This window comes from Lucilia sericata, unplaced genomic scaffold, assembly GCF_015586225.1.
Source record: "Lucilia sericata isolate MDLA Ls3-8-SP2 unplaced genomic scaffold, ASM1558622v1 Contig003452F_arrow, whole genome shotgun sequence".
Classification (NCBI taxonomy): Eukaryota; Metazoa; Arthropoda; class Insecta; order Diptera; family Calliphoridae; genus Lucilia; species Lucilia sericata.
Genome location: NW_023996885.1, coordinates 11024 through 30692, shown reverse-complemented (window position 1 = coordinate 30692; position 19669 = coordinate 11024). Strand labels below are relative to the sequence as shown.

Sequence of the window (19669 nt, the reverse complement as noted above, 5' to 3'; positions counted from 1 at the left end):
CATCATTATTCTCTTCACTTTAATATTTATCGTTCATTAAGTGGCTCATGAGCAGGTAGTTTTTTCTCATGAATTTAACTTGTATTTATGTTTGCGTGTGTGTGTGTGTGTGCAGTAGTTTTCATCAGGGGCTTGTTGTTTTGCAGGTGATGTTGCTGGAAATTCGTCGACTTGTTTTCAGTTCTATTTCTGAAACGGTTTTGAGAAATGCAAAAAAATTGTATAACCGGTAGAAAAAATATTAAAAAAATAATTAATTGAAGAAAAAATTTGAAATAAATACCTACTATATAGTATGTAAATAAATCAAATACGAATAACGTAATACGAGTAAATAATAATTAATGGTGAATGATTTGATTTAAAACACAAACATCCATAATCGTATAAACACATAAAGAATATCGGTTTCCAGGAATACGCCAAACAAAATCTTAAAGTGTCTTCTTCTTTTCAATAAGTTGTATGTGAATTCAAGATTGTATTGTGAAATATTTTGAGAAATCAAAAAAGGAATGAATAAAGTGTATATATCATGAAATTTAACAAATAAAACAAAAACAAACAAAGAATACAAAATGTTTAAATTGAATATAAATTTCATATAAAAAAAGAATAATATAATTTCATTTAAAGCTATAAAAGTGCAAACAATTTAAATTAACTGCTGAAATCTTATAAAAAGAATGTGTTTACCCGATGGTTGAAAATATTTGAGAAAACAAAATTTTATTATTTTGGAATATTCAGAAATTGCACTTCCTCACTTACTTTTTCATTTGTTGTTGTGGATTTTTATAGCAGCAAACCAGTAGTTCGCTTAAAGCGATACGATTTTAGTTGAACTAACCAAAAATAATATGTAAGTTTGATGTGTATAACAAATATGTATGTTTGTCTATATAATTTCATTAAAAAATGAAATATTATAATCGGTAGTGTATAATAATTATTTTATGGGTTCACCACTTGGGACCTATTGGTTTGAAACTAACGGTCAAGTTGTTATTGTTTTGTTCAAACTTTTAGTACTGGTTGTTCAATAGATAAATTTGGCTTAAGGTGCAGACAAGACTCAGACATGTCCCCTCTTGCGTAGCAGATAGTCACATAGAAGGTGTTGAACACCTTCTATTAGACTTCTTTGTCTTAACAATTTCTACAGTAACTTTAACAAATATAATCCTAAAGCCCTGTAATTATACCTGCAAGAACCTGCACGAATTTCTCGTTTATTAAAGGTCTCCGAGAGTCTGCCAGTGATAATAGTAAGTCGCTCATTCGTCGACACTGTGATCAGGGAAATATGAATATAATGAAAACAGTATCATCGAAGGTCGATCATGTCTTGGAATTCCCTCATTACCTGGAACCCCCGTCAATTCGACAAAGTGTCATCTGAGTTGGGATAGTTATTGAATAAAATTGACTTGTAAGCCTTTAGTGAAGCAAGACTATTTAAGTAGATATTAATGGACAAGGGCCCAAGATTTAATTCTCGGATTTTATCCATGGCTTACTTTTCAAATAGGCTATCTGATGGATATCAAGAGACCAATAAAAACTGAGAAAATGTCTGTGCCACTATCTGTAAAAGTTTTAGTAGACTGAGATCGCGTTATCCCGAAAGACAGAGGGTGCAGTCTAGACATCCCCTGTAGGTATTTGCATGAGGAAGGTCCGATCATATCCGTCTGCTGCTTTTCATGGACTCAGGGGATGACCCCTACTTATACAGTGCATTGTGTTGGAACTAGCAAAATAGGTTGTGGGATGGAGGATAGAGTATTAGTGGCGGGGAATACTTCAGCAGGAAGTGAATTTTCCCTGTAATGTGTTGTAATGTGAGAGTCGTATGCTACGTAAAAATATAGGGGTATCGGGATCGAGTTTCCTAATTTCAGAGGAACACATTCCGTTATAGTATCGACAGAACAGTGAGATACACCCCACGTTGTGACGGTGCTCCAGTTAATCAATAGAGTTGGATACCCTACTGTCACCTATTAGTAACTTCGCCCTCTCTTGTACGCGGTCGAGTTGCTCCAAAATAGAATTCGAAGTTCCGGCCCATACATAAGAGTTGTATTGAAATTTTCGGTCGTCGGATATAAGTGGTGTAAATAGTAAGGAGATCAGATGGAGAAATGTATGTCTTACACCGTTTCAAAAAACCGAGACACTTGATGGTTTGTTGATTCCAGCGGACATTGCACTATATTTTCATGACCAGAACATCAATAGTTTCAGATTCCTTAATATTTACACCACCCATAAGTATAGATGGACCAACGTTTATGTGTTGGTCCATCAATATGTGTATTGCGGGCGTTAAAATCGACTCTGTTAACACGACCCCATTTTAGAAATTTTTATCAAGTCGAGATTGAGCGATTCATTCATATTTCGCCTCATTGCCCCAATATCTAGAGTAGAAAGAGTTGGAAGTTTGACATAGAAGGACATTTATGAAAATAAGAAATAGGCTAGGGAAAAGAACTGAGTCTTGCGGTACCTCTGAATTAACCTTAAACTCGTTTGATGAGATCTCATCTATAACAACTCGTATAGTGCGATCGAAATAAATCGAGCTTTCTCAGAGGCCAGTTCATGCCAAATGTCTAAACTATAGTTCTATGTACTTTGTACAAAATGGACCAAAGTGATATGGTTTATATCGGCTTCCACCAGACTTGTACTAGAATAGGTCAGATCGGTCTATACATTCAGTGACTAATGTATAAGACCCCACCCTAATGTTTTTATAAGATTTGCAATTACTTTCATGATTCCGCGTAGGGTCCAACAAATAAGTTTGGATATTTGACTTCTGTTGAAATTTTTAAAACTCTTCCTGTCAATCATGTAAAATTTATCGAAATTCTGATATTTTATATATTCTGTTGCCAATTACTGTTACAGTTTTTTTGAGAAATATAATTCTGATTGGACTATGAATCCATTATAAATTAATGGGCTATTAGTAATTGAATATATATTTGTGGAAACCAGCTATAGTGGGACTATATACAATAGGACTGCGTAAAGAAATCAATTTAAAGTTGGTTGATTGATGATTAAAGCAACATTTAACTTACCATTAAAGCTAAAATTGTACTACTGTACTCCAACGATCTAAGTTAAATTGGACCAAGCTAAAGTTATAGTGAACAAATACTATGAATTGGAGATTAATTCGATCTACGATTAAGGCTAAAGATCGACGATTAAAATAAATTAAATTAAATTGAAGTTAAATTTGATCATCCGATCAAATCTAAACTAGTTAGATTGTATATAACCCAGCGATTGGAGCTAAATACGATCTATAATTGAATCTAAAGTTAGATTGCATAATGAAAGGCGATTGATGTTTAATGGGACCTAGGTTTTAAACTAAAATTAGACTGTATAAAATCCAGCGATTTGGACCTACGATTATAGCGAAATTTTAAGTATATAAAACCCAGCGATTTAAGCTAAATCGGATCTAGAATATAATCTAAAGTTATATTTTATAAAGATCAGCGAGCGAAGCTATATTGGGTCTATGATTGAAGCTAAAGTTAGACTGTCTAAAATCCAGTGGTTGAAACGAATTTCCAACTACGATTATAGCGAAATTTAAAGTGTATAAAACCCAGCGACTGATGCTAAATCGGATCTAGAATATAATCTAAAGTTAGATTTTATAAAGACCAGCGAGTGAAGCAATATGGGGTATACGATTGAAGCTAAAGTTAAACTGTCTAAAATCCAGTGGTTGAAACTAATTTGGACCCACGACTATAGCGAAATTTTAAGTATATAAAACCCAGCGACTGATACTAACTCGGATCTAGAAAATAATCTAAAGTTAGAATCTAAAAAGACCAGTAACTGAAATTAAATTGGACCTACGATTTAAACTAAAGTTATACTGTGTAAAATCCTGCGATTGAAGCAAATTTGGACCTACGATTATAGCGAAAATTAAAGTGTATAAAACCCAGCGACTGAAGCCAAATCGGATCTAGAATATAATCTAAAGTTTGATTCTATAAAGATCAACTATTAAAGCTATATTAGGCCTCAGCTTTTAAAGCCAAAGTTAGACCGTATAAAACTCAGAATTTGAAGCTAAATCGGACTTACGATCAAAGCTGAAAATTGGATTGAATAAAGATTAGTGTTTGGATCTTATATAGACCTACTTAAAGCAAGAATATAAAAACTAGGTATAGGATCAATTCCTTGAGACTTTTTCTCAAAATTTTTATAATTTTTAAGATATAGCTGTTATGTACTTAGTACTCTCCTTTATTAAGTATTACGTAGTCTATGATTTCTTTTCATCAAAGACTATCACCTCTTAGACTTACTATTCATCAAAATCTATTCTTTTCAAATTTTCAGTTTGCATAATATAACGATTAAAAAGAAAGTATATCTATTTTTTTTAATTTATGTTCATTTTAATAGTGTTATTTATAAACAAAATATTAAATGTTAACAAAAGTATTTTTAAATACTTTTATTATATCGATTGTATTTATGAATAGGTCTGCAAATTATTGGAAAATTTAAATAATAAAAAAAACTAAATACTTAATAATATTGTATAGTAAGTGAAATTAAAAATTGTGGGCAAAATTTTTGTTTTTTTTTTTAATAAAAAGATTTTTTATTTTGTTTATTATAAATATAAAAATTTTAAATGTTTTTAATCAACAGATTTCTAAAATGTTACTATTTTTATTTATGACTAAAACCAAATAACTACCAATAACAAAAAACACTTTTTCTGCTAACAAATTGTTTAATAAAAATGTTCAGCTCTAATAATTTTTTAAAGAAATAATCCCTCTAGAAAAATCTTTGAGAAAATCTTGATAGAATTTTATTTATTTTTACAATATCTTGTTTTTAAGTTCTTTTATACAATTTTTAATTAATTGTCTTGTCACATTTGCTTCTTCTTCTTGTTTGTTTTTTTCAAGCGAAGGGTGTCTGTCATCTGTCAAATGTCAAGCTGTTTGAATAATTCATTAGTGCAAAAACAAATTAAAATAAATAATTTTATTTATGCATAAAATTTTCTTTAGTCGTTAATATTTAAAACTTTAGGAAATTGTTTTAGAAAAACAATTAAACAAAATTTTTTAATTAAATTAATAAAAATGACAATTAACTGGGAACGAATGACTTTTTTTAGAAAAATGCTTCTCTTGCTGACATTTGTACTTTGTTTTCTTTTATCTTTTTATTCTATTTTTATAAGTTTTTCTTATTATTTTTACTTAAATAGAATTTATTATAGAACGTTTTTAATATTTTTCACTTTTTGACATCTTAATTAAAAGTTAGCGGGTCAAGTTTATAATATATTTTTTTTAAATTACAATTATTTATATGGTGCGAAATAAATTTTGTTATGAAAATTATTTCAATTCAAAACAATGGCAATAAAATTGCACGCTATTTTAATGTAATTTGTTAGTAAATGCATCATCATTTGCAATTTACACTGAGAGAATAGAATATGCAATCAAGAAAATATTACAATATTTGAAAATATTAATTTCTATAAGAGAAATTCTGTTATAATGTCAAACTTTATGACTTCATTTATAATAAGTGGTTCAAATTATATAATTTTCTTAAATTATCTCTATAATTTCTTTGAGTGTGTAATTAATTGCCACAGCTTCTGTGAATTTAGTTTTGCAGTATTATTACTATTTTTATTATATAATTTTTCATTCTAACGATAAAAATTCAACGGATGTTTTTAGCATGAATAAAAAAAGTTTTATTTTTTTTTCGTTTTTTTTTAATTAAGGTGCTAATATTAGTTACACTAGGGGCGGAAGGAGATGTGAATTAAAGTAAAAAATATTAGTTAGAAAAAAAAAACTAAAAATTACTTAGTTTAAATTACGCACTTGAAATTGCTAGAATGCTGTGAACTCTCTGAGTCATACACCACATAAAGATCTTCTTTAAAAGGTTAAAAGAGAGACTTATGAAAGATCTACAGTAAAAGCTAAATTTAAACTTCTTAAGATCTACAATGGAAACTAAAGTACGACAATATAAAAAGCTGAGGTTTCAGTTTAAGTTGGAGCTAGATATTGAAGAAAAATTAGCATTTTTGAAGAACTTAACTTAAAGTTGGACTGTAAAAATTCCTGTGATTTAAGCTAAAGTTATGCTACATGAAGTCCTATTGTTAACGTTATGTAAGGACCAGCGATTGATACACAATTGCACCTGAGATGAAACTAAATTTTGACTGCAAAAAGGAAATATATTAAAGCTTAGTTAAACCTACAAATCAATCTAAATTTAGACTGTATAAAGACCAGTAAATTAATCCAAATTATGATAAAGTTGGACTATATAAATATCCCTAATTAAATAAATCTAAAAAACTACAATTCAAGCTAAAAATGGGCTATAGAAAGTCTAACAATTGAAACTAATTTTGGATTAGATGAGAATCTACGATTTAAGTAAAAATTGGATTACATATAGACCTATTGTTAAAGTTCCAATGGATCAATATAAAGATCAGCGTGGAAGCTAAAGTTAAAAAGTATAAAGTCTAAGAGATTAATGATACATTGGACCAGCGAATAAACCTAAAGTTGGACTGTATAAAGATCAGCGATTGAAGCCAGATTAGACTTAGAATAAAAGGTAAAGTTAAGAGGTAGAGATTAAAGCTAAATTGAATCTACGATTGTAGATAAATTTTGACATTATAAAGTCCAGCGATTAAACCTAAATACGACCTTGGATTAAAGCTACAGTTCAACAGAATAAAAACCAGAGATTAAAGCTTAATCGGATATACGGTTCATAGATAAACTTTGACTTTATAAAGTCTAGCGATTAAACCTAAATACGACCTTAGATTAAAGCTACACAAGTTAAAGTTAAACAGCATAAAAAGCAGAGATTATAGTTTAATCGAATATACGGTTCATAGATAAACTTTAACTTTATAAATTCCAGCGATTAAACCTAAACACGACCTTGAATCAAAGCTACAGTTGGACTGTGTAAAGTCCTTACATTGAAGCTAAATTAAATCTAAGATTAAAGAAAAAAGACCTATGATTAAAGCTAAAGTTGGACTGCATAAATTTCAGCGATTTAAGTTAGATTATACTTAGAGTTAAAGGTGAAGTTAAAACGAATAAAAACCAGAGATTAAAGGTTAATCGGATATACGGTTCATAGATAAAGTTTATAAAGTCCAGCGATTAAACCTAAATACGACCTTGAATTAAAGCTACAGTTGGACTGTATAAAGTCCTGAGATTCAAACTAAAATAAATCTACGATAAAACCAAAATAAGACCTGTGATTAAGGCTAAAGTTAGACTGTAAGAACTCAGCGATTAGAACTTAATTTAGAGCTAAAGTTAGGAAGTAAAACATACTGCGGTTAAATATAAAATTCTAAGTATAATTGTTACTAAAATTTGTCTGTAGAAAGATTAACGGTTAAGGCTAAAGTTGGATTATAAAAAATCTTGTAATAGAAGCTAAATTGGACTTATAATTAAAGCTAAACGTGGATAGAACAATGTCTAGTAATCTAAAGTTTAAATTGGACGAATGAATCAAATATTCGAGTACATAAAGCCAAGCGATTGAGCTAAGGTTTTACTTACGACTAAAGTTAAAGTTGGGCTGAATAAAGTACCTTATTTGAAGCTAAATTAAAGCCACCATTATAGCTAAATAAGGTCTAGCGATTAAAGATAATTGGACCTACAATTAAAGCTAATGTTTAACTGTACGAAGAATCAGCGATAAATGGTAGATTCGTCCTATGATTAAAGCTAAAATTTTAGAGTTAGAAGCTAAATTGTACTGGACCTACGATTAAAGCGAAAGTTGCACCCTACCAAGACCAACGATTAAAGATAAATTATATTAAACTGTAAAGATCAGAGATTAAAGCTAAAGAAGACCTACTATTAAAGCTAAAATTAACTTTAAAGCCAAGCAGTTGAAGCTAAATTAGATCAACGTCTGAATGTAAATAAAGACTATATAAACGCATCGATTCCAGCTAGAGTTGGACTATATAAAGACTAGTGATTGAAGCTTAATTTAATCTACGATTAAAACTAAAGTTTAACATTATAAAGACCGCTGATTGCACCGTACAACAAATTGGGAAAAATTGTTGCACACATGAGCAAGACCATATACATTCGAAACTACATACTTGATATAGTTATACTACATTTTCGGTTTTTTATTTTCTGATCGTTTCTTCCTTTAAAAGGACTTTAAAGTTTGAAAGGAAGAGTAGGTATAATTATATTTAGCTAAAATTTGGTTTGGTGTAGTGGGCCAATATGGGTATCCACTGAAAGAGGAGAACAACAGTATTTTTACGAATAAAATACTTTTAAAATGTTGGAATAAAAAAACCAAAAAAATGTCCTTTAAAATTTTAATCCTTTAATATCCCTATTTTTTATAGTCAGCTTTTTTAGAAAAAAATATATGACAAATTTAATAATATGGAGTTCCAGAATCCATAATTTCATGTTCTTATCTTTATTAGTTTTTTGTAAAAAAATTTTAAAGTTATGTTATATTCAAATTAAAAAATATGTTTGTTGAAAATATTTTGTAAATTTATTATTTATACCAGTTGCTTAATGGAGTTCTTATCTAAATGTCTGTTAATTCTTTGTAATAACGTTAAATTGACAGTCTTCAGGCTGAATATCTACCATTTAAACGATAACCGGAGGTTGAGATAACAGGCCTTAAAATATATAACATTTTATTTCGTGTGATTATGACGGTTTAGTGATTAAAACATGCATGTTCCGAAATCTAAAATCGACTTCAGGATAATATGATAAGCGCAATATTATTATAAATACAAATTATAATAGTAAAATATGGCTTGAACTTCCATAATTGACTTATAAAGGTGCAGGCCTTTAATCTATATTTGACTCTAGCCCCTATATGAAGCCACTTTCAGAAAATTAGTTTTTCTTCAATATGTCGCAATTGAAATAAAATTCAACATAAATATTTTATTTGCTAAAGTAAATCACATTTGAAATAAACTCACAACTGGTCATATGGTCGGCCCAGTCCGGTTATACTTTCCTACTTGTTTAAATATATATGTATATCGTGGTTTACTAATTGCACATGATATACCTTCGCCCTTTGTATTTTTAATGAAAACTATATAATAAACTACTTTGAAAACATTATTGGGAGGTCAAAGATATTTTTAAAAGATATATGGAATTTAGAATAGCTATAGAATTCGGAATAATTGTGTTAAATTAAAAAGGAAAATATACTTCCCCAGAAGGTAGTTTTAACATGAAAGGATAAAAAATGCAAGATATCCTTAATCGATTTTTATCCTTTCATATTCTTCAAAGTTTCCACTTTTTTAACTTTTTATCATAGAGATAAAGAAACTCGGTTCCACAATATCAAATTTCTCATTTTTCTACATAATATTTTAACAAAAAAAGGACTTTGAAATTTTCAGAGGGGAAAATTTTATTAATTTATTTATTGAGATATTTAAAAAAAATTATAAAAATTAAACAAATTTAGCTATGAAGACCAAATTTCAGACTTTTGTACTCCATTCTAATGTCTTTATTATGAATATTTTTTGTTGAACAATTTTGTATAAAATTTCAAGGATAATAAAGGATAAACTTTTATAAGGATATTTTTTACATCTTTTTATTCTTAAAAAATAAAACAAAATACGAGATATAAATACTGCAATTGTCCTCTTTAGTTTGATATCCATATTGTTATAATAGGGTGGCTAAAATATTTTATAAAAATTTTTGAAAATTGTATGTACCTCAAATTTTAAAGTCCTTTAAAAAGGACAAACGATCAGAAAATGAAAAACTGAGTACGCAGTTATTCCACATAAATTATGTGCTTTCGTATGTATATGGTTTGGTTCGTGTGTGAAAAATGGTGTTGGACGGTGTTGGATCTGACTCAAGTACACATGAAGCTAAAATACATACAACTATATTAAAACCTACTATTGGATCATTAATTGTATTATATATAGACCTATGATTATTGTAAAGTTGGACCTATTGGATTGTAGAAAAAATGGGAATACATAAGAGCCTACGATTACAGATAAAGTTCGATTATACAAAGACCTGAAACTAATGATTTCAAGACCACGAAAATATGAGTATAATAAGACTAAGAATTGGAACTTAAGTGTAACTCTTAAGGGCTCAAGATTAAAGCTTAAGTGAGGCTTCAATAAACTTACGATTAAAGCTAAAGTAAATACGATAAAAACTTAAGTAGGACAATATCAAGTATAACAATTATGTTAAGGATTATTCATCATTAATCAAACCGCTTTAATGGTAATCAGAAGAATATTTCCATAGAAAAACCCACCTAACAAGAATACTAGTTGAAAATTTTGTTCTATAAACTTGTTGCTGATAGACGCCACCATACTGGAAACCAAAATTGCTAAGAAAATGGTCTAAAAGAAAAACATTTCATTAATAATCATCATTAGTTTTATGCACGGTTGCACTTGGACTTGTTAAAACTTCTTTCTTTACAAAAAGTTTTTTTCTGCTCTTTTTTGTGTGTGTTTCAGCAGAAACGTCAGTTGTTTGGGATCCAAAGTCGTTTATTATTGCGTTTCAAGATACTATATTTAGAGGCGAGAGTGTTGAACATTATTTTGGCTAAAGAATATAAAAAAATATATTAAAGTAAAAAGAAGAAGCTCATTAAGTTTTTGTTTTTGGTTAATATAAAGGGTGTTACAAAAAGAGTTATATAAACAAACAAAAACCGATCAATTCCTATAAAAGTCAAACTTGTTAGAACAAGATTTCCTATAAAAGTCAATTTCTCGGTTTCTTTTTGACTCGTTAGCTTATGATTTCCTTAAGTAATCACTCTCTCCCTAGGTTATGATTTAATTTCAGAAGTCACACTCTCGCTAGCTCAAGATTTCCTAAAAAGCCACTCTCTATCTAGCTCAAGATTTTCTATAGAAATCACTCTCTCATTCCTACAGAAGTAAGACTATATCTTCCAGAAGACGATTTAAAGTGGGCTTGAAGTGTACTCTCTCGCTAGCTAAAGATTTTCTACATAAATTACTCTCTCGTTCCTGTAGGAGCAAATCTCATCGAAAGCTTAGCTAATAGATAATATTTTCCAGAAGAAGATCTAGAGTGGGCCTTAAAACTATTCTGGTTTTATCAAAAAATTTTACTTTAATACAAATTCTAAAATTTGTTTAATAAAACTCTTCCCCTTGAACCACCCTTTATCCCACAACATTCACATTAAAAACTTAATATACTAAAATCTGCTGGTTGGTTTTCCAAAAGAAGTACAAAACAAAAATGTTGACTTCTACTGTCACTTCAAAATTTCAGTATAAACAAAAAAAAAAAAGGGTCTAGTGTAATTTCAGCAGTTATCCAATTGAACAAGTTTAAGAAAGAAAGAAAAAATAAGTATGTTACACTCGGTTAAGTTTAGTCGCTTTTTAGAGGTTAAATAAGGTCAGTAAGTGTGGTAAGCGTTTCAGTATAGAAAATTTCATAAAATGCAAAATTCTTGGAAAGTTTCTGGCAGACATTGACAAACTCATAATTTTATGAATTTATATAGACTGAAAGGTGTATGACTGTTAATTAGTGTGTTAATAAAAGTTAAAACATTAATAAATAGAATTACAAGAAGAAGAAGAAGAAAAAAGTTTTTACGGAATGTTCCAATTATGACAGGTTATTGTGCTATTATTTGGCATGAGTATTTAAAAATAAATGGGATTAAGGCTAAAATGGGAGCTGTAATTAGAGTTAAAAGTAGACTACAAAAGGAACTACAATTGACGTTATAATTATACCGCCAAAAGATTTGTGAATGCAGCTAAAGTTCGACCACAAAAATACTCACGATTGAGGCCAATTGAGAACTTTTGATTGAAACTGAACTGGAACTGCAATGAAGAAAAAGATTTACGATAATAGCTAAAGTTGGACTACAAAATATCTGAGATTGGAGCTAAAGACTACAAAAGACCTAAGTTTAAGGTTAAATTTGGACTACAAAAGATCTAAGTTTAAGGCTAAAATTGGACTACAAACGGCTTGCGGTTGAAGTTCATGTTGGACTACAAAAAAGTTTACGATTAAAGCTAACTTAGGATCTAAAATGAAAACTAAAGTTGAACTACAAATGGAAGCTAAAATTGGACTACAAAAAGTTCTACATTTGAAGCTAAACTTGTACTACAAAGAAGACCTTCAATTGCAGCAGAAGTTCTACTACAAATAGTTTAATGATTGAAGCTAAATTGGGATAACAAAAAGACTTGAAATGAAAGCTAAACTTGGAATACAAAAATACTTTCATTTGAAGCTTAAGTTGTACCACATTAAGACCTAAAATTGAAGCTAAGGTTCAATTACAAAGAAGACTTTCAGTTGAAGCAAAAGTTGGACTACAAATTGACCAACGATTGAAGCTTAACTAGGACTATATAAAAACCAAGAACTAAAGCTAATGTTGTACTACAAAACGATTTACAATTGAGCCTAAGCGTGGAGATTAAAAGACTTATGATTGAAACTAAAGTTGTACTACATTAAGAGCTGCAATTGAAGCTAACGTTGAACTACAAAGAAGACCTCCAATTGAAGCAGAAGTTGGACTACAAATAGGCCAACTATTGAAGCTAAACTGCAACAATATAAATACCAAATAAGAAAGCTAAACTTGGACTACAATAGGTTCTACAATTGAAGCTAAACTTGGACTACAGAAATACTTAAGAATGAAGCTAAAGATGCACTACATTAACATCTGCGAATAATGCTAAGGTTAATCGACAAAGAACAGACTAACAATTAAAGCTAAATTGGGACTATAAAAAGACCTGAAATGAAAGCTAAACTTGGACTACAAAAAGATCTACAATTGAGCCTTAACTTGGACTACAGAAAGGCTTACTTTTGAAGTTAACGTTGTACTACATTTAAATGTAATGAAGCTAAGGTTGAACTACAAAGAAGACCTCCAATTGTAGCAGAAGTGGAGCTATAATTAGACCATCAATTAAAACTAAACTGACGTTATATAAAGACCTGCATGAAAGTTAAACTTGGAATACAAAAAGGCTTACAATTGAGGAGAAACTTGGACTACAAAAAGACTTTCATTTGAAGCAAAAGTTGTACTACATTTAGACCAGTGAATGAAGCTAAGTTTGAACTACAAAGAAGACCTAAAATTGAAGTAGAAGTAAGACTACAAATAGATCAACAATTAAAGCTAAACTGGGACTACATAAAGACCTGAAATGTAATCTAAACTTGGACTACAAAAAGATCTACAATTGAGCCTTAACTTGGACTACAGAAAGGCTTACGATTAAAGCTAATTGAACAACAGAAGTTGGACCACAAATAGATCAATCGTTAAAGCAAAACAGGGACTATATATAGGTCTAAAATGAAAGCTACAGTTCGACTACAAAATGATTTACGGTTGTAGCTAAACTTGGACTACAAATAGACCAACAATTGAAGCTAAACTATAACTATATAAACTACTAAAATGAAGGCTAAAGTTGGACTACAAAAAGATCTACAATTAAAGCTTAATTTGGACTACAAAAACCTCTAACTGAAGCACAAATTGGACTACAAAAAGACCTCCAGTTAATGCTGAAGTTTTACTACAAAAAGACCTACGATTGAAGCTTAAGTGGGACTAAATATAGATCTATAGTCAATACTATAATTGATCAATATAAAGAACTACCATTGAAGCTTTAGTTGTAATACATAAAGTCCTACTTGATAAAGAGTGTAAAAAAGCTAAAGTTGTACTACATTAAGACCTATGAATGAAGCTAAGGTTGAACTACAAAGACGACCTCCAATTGAAGCAAAAGTTGGACCAAAAATAGATCAACCGTTGAAGCTAAACCGGGACTACATAAAGGCCTAAAATGGAAGTTAAAGTTAGACTACAAAAAGACCTACAACCTGAACTACATTAAGACCTGCGAATAAAGCTAAAGTTGAACTACAAAGAAGACCTCTAATTGAAGCACAAGTTGGTTTACAAGGCTAAAGTTGGACTACAAAAAGACCTACAATTAAAGCTTAATTTGGACCACAAAAACCTCTAACTGAATCACAAGTTGGACTATAAAAATACCTCCAGTTGAAGCTAAAGTTGTACTACCAAAAGATCTAAGATTGAAGTTTAAGTGGGACTAGATATAGATCTATAGTCAATACTGCAATTGATCTATATAAAGACCTATCATTGAAGCTTTAGTTGTGATATATGTATAAAGTCCTAAAATTGAAGCTAGAAAATGAAATGAAGATTTTGTCCAACAACATTTGATAAAAAGTCTAAGAATTTCCGGGTGCGTCAAAATGTTTGCAAAAGACAAAAAATTCCAACTAAGCGTCACAATTCTCTAGACGAAAACAATTCAAACTTCTTTCTTTTTATCTTAAAAGAAAAAAATTTAAAGATGAGTGCGTACCTATCTTATCATATCAACTGATTCTGGTGTAATTAATGTCAAACAAATAAATTATTTCATTTCATTTTTTCACTTTATAAAGTAGAAAAGAACAACACAAATTGTTCAGTGTTTTTTTTTATCATAAAATACAAATGTGTATACAATTTATATTACAATTTATATTTTTTTATCAGCGTGGGCTGACATAACGTACATTCACTTCTTGGGAAAATATAAATAAATAAAAAATTGAAAAAGGCATTCAAATAAATAAATTCTTTGCAATTTGTAAACAATTAATTTAAATTCATTTCAGTTAAAAATTAAAATAAAAACCATTAAAAACTATTTCAACTAAATGATTTGTTAGCAAATTTGGTCATTGCTGATTGATTAGGAAATTTTAAGTTTTTCTTAAATTTGTAATCTGGTTTTTTAAATGGCTGCCTAATATGGGCTTGGCGCCTTTAACATTTAAACTATTAACATAAAACTAAAAATTTAGAATATTTTGTTATAATATTAACAAAATTTAATTGTTAAAAGCCGCAAAAGGAAATAACAGAAGATTTATTGTATAAAAAAAATTAAATTATTCTAAATAGTTTGTTGAATATTTAAAATGCTTATGCACTTGTTTATCAAAATATAAAGAAACGCCTACTTTTAGTGGGCGTGATAAAATATTACTTATACGTAAACTTGGTAAAAAACCTAGCTGTACTTAAGCTCTATTATATTTTTCATTATTTATTTAAATGTTTTTTAATAATTTTATAAAAATTTAAAAGCAAATGACATTTTTTTTAATTTGATTAAAGAAAATATTTAAAACTTTAAAATTTTCCATTATTTGTTCACATTTTTACATAAACAATTCCCTCTTTTTATCAGTCATATATTATTTTAAAGATTTGTCACTGTCTATATGCTATTAATAAAATGAAAATATTTAATATTTATTTAAAGATTTCATATCCAACATCTGTTTTTATATTGAAAAAGCAACTGTTTAAATAATATTTTAATTGTTTAAATATAAGTAAAACAATTGTGTTTTTCTTTTAAATAAAAGAAAACCTTGTAGTACTTTTGAACCTTAAATAATAATTAAAAAACTTATTTTATATAAATATTTTTTAATAAATACATAATTATAAAGACATTAAGTTGTTTAAAATTATTATTAACAGCATGAAGTAGATATAAAGTTCATCATAACTTCTAACAGAAAGAGAGAGGAAATATTTTATACAAAATAATGAGTCAGATTTCGGAACATTTTATGCTTATAGAATCGGTTTGGTTGAGGTAAAACTGTATCGATACTAAAATTTGATAATGAAAATTGTTAGATCAAGATTTCTTTTTAAAACAATTAACTTTTTACATGTATGGAAATGGATTGGTAAACCATATCCCCTGATTACTATTTGCATCCCACTATTTTGAATATCATAACGAACTAAACTACAGACTAGACTATAGAATAGACTATGGACTACACTATATACTAGATTATAAACAGGACTATAGACTGAACTATAGATTACACTATATACTAGACTATAGACTACACTATAGACTAGAGTATAGACTAGACTATAGACTAGACTATAGACTAGAGTATAGACTAGACTATAGACTAGACTATAGACTAGACTATAGACTAGACTATAGACTAGACTATAGACTAAACTATAGACTAGACAATAGACCAGACTATACACTAGACTAGACTATAGACTAGACTATAGACTAGACTATAGACTAGACTATAGACTAGACTATAGACTAGACTATAGACTAGACTATAGACTAGACTATAGACTAGACTATAGACTAGACTATAGACTAGACGTTAGACTAGACTATAGACTAGACTATAGACTAGACTATAGACTAGACTATAGACTATACTATAGATTAGACTATAGATTAGACTATAGACTAGACTATAGACTAGACTATAGACTAGACTATAGACTAGACTATAGACTAGACTATAGACTAGACTATAGACTAGACTATAGACTAGACTATAGACTAGACTATAGACTAGACTATAGACTAGACTATAGACTAGACTATAGACTAGACTATAGACTAGACTATAGACTAGACTATAGACTAGACTATAGACCAGACTATAGACTAGACTATAGACTAGACTATAGACTAGACTATAGACTAGACTATAGACTAGACTATAGACCAGACTATAGACTAGACTATAGACTAGACTATAGACTAGACTATAGACTAGACTATAGACTAGACTATAGACTAGACTATAGACTAGACTATAGACTAGACTATAGACTAGACTATAGATTAGACTATAGACTAGACTATAGACTAGACTATAGATTAGACTATAGACTAGACTATAGACTAGACTATAGACTAGACTATAGACTAGACTATAGACTAGACTATAGACTAGACTATAGACTAGACTATAGACTAGACTATAGACTAGACTATAGACTAGACTATAGACTAGACTATAGACTAGACTATAGACTAGACTATAGACTAGACTATAGACTAGACTATAGACTAGACTATAGACTAGACTATAGACTAGACTATAGACTAGACTATAGACTAGACTATAGACTAGACTATAGACTAGACTATAGACTAGACTATAGACTAGACTATAGACTAGACTATAGACTAGACTATAGACTAGACTATAGACTAGACTATAGACTAGACTATAGACTAGACTATAGACTAGACTATAGACTAGACTATAGACTAGACTATAGACTAGACTAGACTATAGACTAGACTATAGACTAGACTAGACTATAGACTAGACTAGACTATAGACTAGACTATAGACTAGACTATAGACTAGACTATAGACTAGACTATAGACTAGACTATAGACTAGACTATAGACTAGACTATAGACTAGACTATAGACTAGACTATAGACTAGACTATAGACTAGACTAGACTATAGACTAGACTATAGACTAGACTAGACTATAGACTAGACTAGACTATAGACTAGACTATAGACTAGACTAGACTATAGACTAGACTATAGACTAGACTATAGACTAGACTATAGACTAGACTATAGACTAAACTATAGACTAGACTATAGACTAGACTATAGACTAGACTATAGACTAGACTATAGACTAGACTATAGACTAGACTATAGACTAGACTATAGACTAGACTATAGACTAGACTATAGACTAGACTATAGACTGGACTAATGATTAGACTATGATTTGAATAATAATAATATTTATAATTAATTTTATTATAATTGAGAGAAACAATATCTTTGTTTACTGATGAAAAATAAACCAAAACAAAACTTTTCACTTTATGTCAAATAATCTAAAGTATTTTATGTTTGTTCGATAATCACAATATCTTTACCGTTATATAATATATTTCGTATACGTAACATTTGCCCCATAACATTAACATATTAATTATGTTCTTAACAATCGTTAGACAAGCTGCTTTAATTTGATAATGCTCTATTATATAAAATGCGAAACATTGAAAATTCTCTGAAATAGTAAAATTATGCAAATATTGTTGATGTTTTTTTTTTATTAATTTAAATTCTATTTGTATCATAACCGCTATTTATCAACGTCCATTAATCACGAATTGTGATTCATTTAAATTTCAATGGAACACTTAAGCCACTGATTTTGTGTTTATGGTTTCTTTATCGCTAAAATTTTTTTTTAAGAATTTCAAAAAATTTTGGGAAAAAAACTTTTTGTAAACAAATTTTAAACGGTTTTGTGTTAGAACCTGCCAAAAGCAACAATTAATAATTTCATTGTGATTCATTATTTAATTAACATTATGTTATGCATATAAACTGATTTTTTGTTGTAATTATTTCTTTACAGATTCCGGCAAAAGCAAAACAAGAAAACAAATGTTTTGATAACAGTAAAAAGTTTTCGTTTTTGGTCAGTTTCAATAACAAGACAATGAATCCCTCATTTAAAACCCGAACAAGTGACGAGGCACTTGATGAACATATACAACAACTGAAAGCCACAACGGCACAAAGAAAACAAAATTTAAATAAAATATATGGAACCAACAAAACATCAAGCATCTTACCAATACCGTCCACACCACCAGCGGTTAAACACCAACAACCCATGGAAGAAATGCGCATGCGCAGCGATTCATCAGCCACAAGTATTTATGTAATGGGCCACAATTCCACCATAAAAGATCCCTATGCCAGCAATAACACTACATTGGATCGTAAACAGGAACACCGTTTGTCCTGGGTTAATATGCGCCGTAGAGCGGAAAGTGGTGCTGGCAGTATAAGTGGCAATAGCCGGGGTGGTGGTAGCAGTATGGTACCACCTATAACCCCCTCGCCACAAACAACACGCAGTTATATATCGAACATAACTACTACAGAGCTAATGGGTTCGAATGTTATTGGTCGTGGTGGTGGTATTAGAGATGTGGGTGGCGGTGTTGGTGGCAGTGGCGGAGTGGGTACCATAAGCGGTCGTACAACTGCCACTTCAGGACGTATTAGTTCCAGTGGTATTACTACCATTAGTGGTAGCAATAATACACTTAACGATATTCACTCGGATTATCATAGTCAAGATGTGGGCGGCACTGGCAGTGATTATCATAATTTTTCACGCATTGGCGTATCGCCTATGAAACAGCATCTGTCGGTGAATAGTAGTTTTAATTTGGCCAATGGTAGTACGGTTAAATTGTTAACCGCCACAGACGATGAATCAAATCAACAGGTGAGTTTTTAAATGCATTTTATTTAAATGTACACCATTTCCAATATTAGGAAAAGTATTTTTTTTTACCAAAAATTGTTCCAAAGAAACGTTTTCAAGAAGAAACTTTAAAGAAAACTTTCCTAGGAATAAACTTTTTTAACGAAATATAAATATAAGCTTTTACAAAGAAAACTTCTTAAGAAGAAAGTTTTCTGAAACAAAATTAAAAAAACTTACTTAAGAAGAAACTTTTGTAAAGAAAGCTTCTTAGGAATAAACTTTTTTAAACTTTTTAAAATAAAACTTACTAAAGAAACATGCTTTCTTAGAAAACTTT

General features: G+C 29.7%; 1 protein-coding gene across 1 annotated transcript; it reads left to right on the top strand.

Annotated features, from left to right (window-relative positions):
• The first annotated feature begins 191 nt into the window (after window positions 1-191).
• Window positions 192-19363, top strand: LOC119614813. The gene is made up of 2 exons (XM_037970921.1): window positions 192-862; window positions 18466-19363. Exon 2 carries the CDS (start codon window positions 18550-18552, stop codon window positions 19360-19362), a length of 813 nt encoding a protein of 270 aa, XP_037826849.1. The 5' UTR covers window positions 192-862; window positions 18466-18549; the 3' UTR covers window position 19363.
• The last annotated feature ends 306 nt before the right edge of the window (window positions 19364-19669 follow it).

Bases quoted from the DNA above. Each gene is read 5' to 3' on its own strand.
- LOC119614813 (XM_037970921.1), top strand. From the start codon at position 18,550: ATGAATCCCTCATTTAAAACCCGAACAAGTGACGAGGCACTTGATGAA.